Source organism: Branchiostoma belcheri, unplaced genomic scaffold (genome assembly GCF_001625305.1).
Source record: "Branchiostoma belcheri isolate BF01 breed outbred unplaced genomic scaffold, Haploidv18h27 scaffold123, whole genome shotgun sequence".
Lineage (NCBI taxonomy): Eukaryota > Metazoa > Chordata > Leptocardii > Amphioxiformes > Branchiostomatidae > Branchiostoma > Branchiostoma belcheri.
In genome coordinates, this window is record NW_017802636.1 from 859250 (window position 1) to 865896 (window position 6647).

The 6647-nt window shown below is 37.9% G+C and overlaps 1 protein-coding gene across 1 annotated transcript in view; it reads left to right on the forward strand.

The window, feature by feature from the left end:
- Positions 1-1684: 1684 nt before the first annotated feature.
- LOC109463173 (ALK tyrosine kinase receptor-like) overlaps positions 1685-6647 on the forward strand; it is a 30871-nt gene continuing 25908 nt past the window's right edge. The window contains 3 exon segments of the mRNA XM_019759887.1: positions 1685-1781; positions 3250-3427; positions 4257-4404. Of these exon segments, the coding sequence (XP_019615446.1) occupies positions 1703-1781; positions 3250-3427; positions 4257-4404 (405 nt within the window). The 5' untranslated portion in view covers positions 1685-1702.

A 6647-nucleotide genomic window follows, 5' to 3' on the forward strand; every position in this document is an offset into this window, starting at 1 on the left:
CGCAACGTAACGCAAGCAGGAGGTCAATGTTCACGGTTTTCACTGTCACCTCTGTACCGTGAACTTATCTTTACAGTTAGGAAATAATTCCTGGACTTTCTTTTTCCTGCAACTGTCACCTCCGTGAATATATAGTTCCGTGAACATGTCCATGTTTCTCAGACCGTGAAAATTTTGCTACCGTTAGTAGTAGTTGCAATTTCGTCATTAGTAGTATTTAGATACCTGCAATATGTAACTTTGAAATTGAGATAAGTGTAAAGTAAAGCTGTCGAGATTTAAAGTGCTTGTCGTTGTATCTTTGTAAAAAAAAGGGAGATAATGGCCAAGTGCCATTTTTGTAAATATCTGTCGAGATTCAAAAAGCTTGTCCTTGTATGATTGCAGTATGATTTATTCAGAATCTTCTATTTTTGTATGGGGAGGGAGATGGAGTGAAATATTACATTTGCTCCGAAGCAAATGTTGGCCTTTCTAGTTTTTTTAAGCATTTTATACCTTAGATGTACATAATGTTGGCCTTTTATTTTATTGTTGTAACTGTATCTTTTCAGTACATTGTACATTGTACATCCCAGCATTTATCCCCCCAGGGAATGAACATGCAATAAAGGTTCATTAATAGCTAGTTTCTTGTACATCTAGCACTGTGTTATACAATAGTTAGTTTCATGGACTTATAAGGACCAGGCTACCAGCTACTAGTACCACACAACATTTTGCATTTGGCCACATCCTTACAAATGGTCATTTGTCACATGTGGACAAACTATTAGGAAAGAACAGATTTCTGACAGCCTGTCACAACTTTCTGGGGTGATGGAAGCATAGAATATTAGTGTGGGGGATAATCGCAAAAGTGTTGCTACAAAGTATTTTCCAGTCAATGGGACTTTGGGTCTTTGGAGGATTGATAGTTGTGATCCCATTGTTGGATTTTAATTGCATTCAAACAGGAAATGTGTGCGTGTTACATATGGTAATACCAGCATCCTCTTCAGCACCAAGAACAGTCATGATTATCTGTCAACTGCATGCAATACTTGAATTGACACATGAGAAAGCAAGCTCTACTAGGGATACAATGTTCTCTTGTGGCTACTGGGCTCTATTCGTTACAGGTTTCAACAAGATTAGCAATATTAAGGAGAACTAAAATGACAAGAACACGTGTCAAAATGTATGGATTTGGATTTTTAGGGACAGAAATACACATGGGGGCTATGAAAATCTTGATCATGTTCAAAATCCTTTTTATCCATATTTTCCATTGCATGGCACTCTGTGAGGTGATGATCTTGTCTGTAATTTACCTGAGATTGACCCGCTGGCAGGTTCACTCCCTTAAGCCTAGCCTGTTGTATGATGACCTACAATGTTTGTGACCATGGCTTTACATGTATATGTTTAAACTATTGCCTCCTGCTTCTCAAACCTTCAATATCTGGCAAATCATTGCAGAGAAAAATAGCATCATAGTTAAATCATACAATGTGTGTGACTGGGGCTTAACTCGGATACTCATTTACTAATTTTTTTCCCAAAGGCACAACTTGGGGGGGGGCAGGAATGTTAACCTTGAACCTCTCAATTTCAGATCAGAAGATCAGGATGCCAAAAAGATTTAGATGGTGTCTTTAAGAAATCTTACTAAAAAAAAGAAATCTTACCTGCTTCTGACTAAATAGTTTGAATAAATGTTATGACCCTTTTGCCAACAGTATCCAATCCTACCCAGTCACCATTCACTGATGCCTGCATGTACGCCACCATGGATCCAGGTAAGCAATTTGTGTGCTTTGTTTTAGGGAGAAAGTACAATGTGTGTGTAAAATATTAATAGCTTTAATGAAGGTTTTGATAGCATGGTTTAATTTTAAAAAAATCTGCTGATGGGCAACCAACTAATCTTTTGTTGTACAAAGTTACTGGAGAAAGGTGCATGGTATCCATTAACAAAACACAGTCACCTATTGACAAATACCATGCCCAGGATATTCAGAACATACAATGGAGCTGATATTTGTCTGACAGGAAACCAGACACTAATGGACTGTGGCCCAGCTGTTTGGCTCTGACTTAACAAAGCAAGTGTCATTACGTATACCCACTGACAAGTATTCAAAACCCTGGCTCCCATCTAACAAGAGGGAGACATGCAAAATAGGAAAATTTGAAAAGCATAGAAAACCAGTTGTTCTTACTCTACTCAGCTGAACCACCACCATTCTCTATCTTAAACGTATTGATGAAGACCTTGGTGACAATTACATCTGCAACCATCAAGGAGTGGCAAACTGGACCATTTGCATAGTCAAGCAATAGAAATCTGCATATGTTATTACATTTTAGCTTATACAATCATGACATTGTGGCCAAAGATCTGCTATAAGTGGTTAATAGTAGACAGCCACATTTGTGTCTGTCTTTATGTTGCCACAGTCCCTGGCTGGCTAAAAGCAAATAAGATTAGATTTAATCCATTGTCATTTCATGCCATGTTACATTAGACAATAGTCTCTCTCAACATGGTATCTGGTTTAGAGGGAAAATGTTTTAATCTTTTTCCTCTAAAAAATAAATAAAAGATGTAACGTTAATATAATGTTTAAATGATTGGAAGTAAGTTTCCCAGCACATAATCCTATATACAGATATGAAGGAGGGATTCACTGTAACTCTATAGTGTCAACATACAACAGGGAAAGAAGAAAATGTACTGGCATCGCTCTAATGTTGCTGACAACATAACAGAAAGGGTGAACAGGTGTTATAGGATATCATTCTGATATGCCAAGGGGTCAATTGCTCTGATACCAATAATCCTGCTGGTGTCACAATCTACAAGAAGCCTGATACAACCTAAGGATTTCACAGCAGCCAAATGCATTTAGGTACATTTGTAAGTAGAATCAAGGCAGAAACTGTTTCAGACAATTGAAATAATTTTCCAAAAGAGCAAATCATCATATCAAGCTTCCAAGGCTTACAAAATGCAAATTTGTTCCTGTACCAACATTGCTGGCCTGGAGGAAGTCTAACCAAGTCAAATTGCTATCTATGTCATCCTTTCTTAGCTTTACATATTGATTTTGATGAAACAACAAATTGAATAGTTAGCTACATGCCACGCCATGATCAAGACTTCCCTCTGTTTACAGCATCATCTGCTAACATGTATCTGATAAGATGTATTAATTTTGCTTAATCATGAAGACTGAATTTTGTCATCCTGTTCCTTTATATTAGGTCCAGAGGTGCCCCCAGTGTACAGGTTTACAACCTGCGGTGCAAAAGGTCCCTATGGACCAACCCAAGCCCAGTGTGACACAGAATACAAGTACAAAACTGTGGAGGTTATGGTACCAGGGGAGGGACCTCTCCAGGGCATCCAGATATGGACCATACCAGAAACAGAGGTGTACAGGTACAAGGGATACCAGTCATTACCATAAAAGAATGAAACATTCTATAAAACTGTTCACTACTAGCTCTACCATGTTTAAGACTTGTAATATTCAAGACATGACACAAGTCAAGACACAACAATTTGAGAAATATGTTGATCTTGTCCTGACATACACACAGTCTTGATATATTGGGTTTATTTCCCCCAAAATACTCACACCTATTACAACTTACACATGCATACAGCATTTCTTTAAAAAAATGCCAACTTCGAAATTATATACATACATCTTCTTGTTTGCATTTGTGACATTTGTGAATTCTCAATTTTTGCTTGAAGTCCATGCCATACAGGTAGAAAATGTTCAGGAACATTCTGTCCTTTCTGTACCTGGGAGAAACTAGCTAATGGACACCAGACACGCATCACATTTTCTTTGTAGGCTGTCAGATTGTAATCATCTCCCAACCTTTGGTATTTGGTACCTTCATGTCATAATAGTCACTGGCATACCAACTCATGGGAATGTCACTAAGCTTATAATAAGGTGCTGTGAACTATGGAGATGTTTTTTTGCCTATGTATGCCATTTTTCACTGTAAATCATTTTAAGGCACAAAAACTCAATTTCTAGTCTACTCACAGATACCAAAACAGAGAATTAGGTTAGTTGCGTCAACATGTATCTATTTTGCCTATGCATACAAATTTTATCATTTACCATCTAAACTTTAACACAGTATTTGGTGATGCCGATAAGCATCCAAGTACACTTTTTCAAGGACTGATTCTCATGTGAAACAATTTTCTGCCCCGTTAATGGCCATCTTGTGTCTACAATTGCCAGCATTTCTGCCTATGGGGCTGGTGGAGGCGTAGGGGCTAAGAACACAGAACAGTCTCAGGGGGCATACATCAAGGAGAAGTTCAACCTCACTGCAGGCCAGAAGCTGTACATCCTGGTGGGACAGGAGGGGGAGAGTGCCTGCTCCAAGGTACATGTCATGTCAAGCAGTAATCTAGCTGCATTTGAATATATATTTCTATGTGTATGATTATACTCATAGTTCTGCAAAACAAACCTGGAAACCTATTTGGTTAAAAAGGTTTAGCATTTTTATGCCTCTGATAGCCAAAGTGATCTTCAAGAATTACCTTACAACTACCAAGGCTCAACTGCATTTACATGCACGTTTTAAGAGTCTTGATGCAATGACACTTCTCCCATGTAACCCTTTCCCCAATGTCCTTCTTCCCTATTCTGATTTAGTGCACGAGCCAGCAGTACACATGTAAATCATAGTTATGGAATAAGACAGATTGGCTCAGGCTTCACATCATTGCTTTGTCCTTCATTATTATGCAACCATGCCCACATGGCAATTCAATCTACATTGATTTTCATACTTTATGGTTTCATAGACTTCTGCTGGTAACTATTGTGCTTTAAAAGTCAGAAATTCTCACAAATGCTAGACCTCATGGGGAAATCTCTGATGTCAAGCTGGTATTGAATTTCCTTGTTTTCCATGCTGCCTAGGTTTTTTTACAAAATATAATTTATTGGAAAATCGGTAGAAATTCCCTTCATATGGTATGGCAACGATAGCAGAGGAGAAAGGCTGAATGTGAATTTAAGTGGGAAACTAGGCATTAAGTATTACAGTAAAGCTGTGTGACAGACTGCAGGCTGCAGGAAATACACTTAGTCTACTTTCCCTTCATTCTACAAGTACACAACACTTCAGTTTTCAGCACCATGGAAAGTATCATAGAAAGATTAAGAACAGAATTATCATACCCATGAGACTGGACTTACTCAAAATAATCTTTATCTCAGTGTTACAATCTGTTCAAATCAACATCTGAATGCAAATAGGACTTTCTGCACCTGATCCTCTGTGAGCAGAGTTACCTAGAGACAATTATTGAAGACCAATACATGATCACAGCAATTTCTTACTAGCACCTTTCCAGACCTACGATATTGACAGCATGATTGTATGATTGGATTTTAAAGCAGGATTTTTAATTGATTAAAACATTAGTTACAGACAGTCATGCAGAGGAAACGTGCATAATGAATTTCACCAGAAGCACTGTTATAAGGAAATTTCCCCGATTTCGTGAAATTTAAGTTCTCCAGGGAAAATTGAGGAAAGTACATGTACATACAATATAATTGCTTCAATCTCTCCATACATGAAAAATTTATTTTTCTAGATAATCTATAGGTTCCTTGACCTAGCATCACACTGCCAAGGACACTGTGCCCAATTTGTCGATGGCCAGAATGTTTGCAGGCATCTGGAACCGACGGTTGACAAATGTAAAACTTGCCAGTCAAGATTAGCTTTAGCCACAATACGTCAGTGCTCAGTGACATGCAAGCATTGGCCAATCCCTAAAATTTGTGCAGTGATCAAGCTTCATGAAGTGTGATGCCGGCACAGCTTAAAGAGCTACTCTCATTTCTTTAATACACAGCATGACAGTATAACACAGCTGAGAAGCAAGTTGATCGCAAGATCAATGCCACCCCATTATTTTCACCATAATCAAAAAGGCTTTTAAGGAACCATGTTCTGTCTTGGTAAGATACGAGCACTGTCAAAGGTGCCATCTTAAATTATATGATAACACAAGAGAAGCATTCCAGTCCATATATACTTCCAGAGACTAATGGACACAATGTTACTTAGAGGAGATATTGCTAAGGACTGGGAGATTATGAGACCTTTTGAGTGGCCAGGAAAGTAAGAAGAGTGGCCATGAATATGTGAAAGGCCTGTTAAAATATTTTGCAACTGGGCTTTAGAAATATTAACTATATATTTAACAAATGATTTAAAATGATGGTAATTTTTAGTTGTTCTGTTACTAACTTAAAAAATCTGTAGTTGGTTGAGGGTTGTGTTTGTATTGGAAAACATGGGTATGGCAGGTGACATCAAATGCATAATTTCCAGCACAGGTTCCTGCTCTGGGTATTGTAAACTTCTAAGAAATGACTGAAAATTTCCCCAAAAGACACTTTTTAACATTCCTTTTTTTCATCCCAATTCATTGAAGGCCCTACCTTTCAATCTGTTCATGTTCTTACAACTGTGAGCATAATTCCACTTTGATTAACACCGGTCATTGGTGACAATAATTGTATTGCCTCTGTCATGGGAGTGAGGCAATAAGCTTGCTGTTTGTGGTCTCATCAATGCATCAATTTCAATTACTAGTGTTT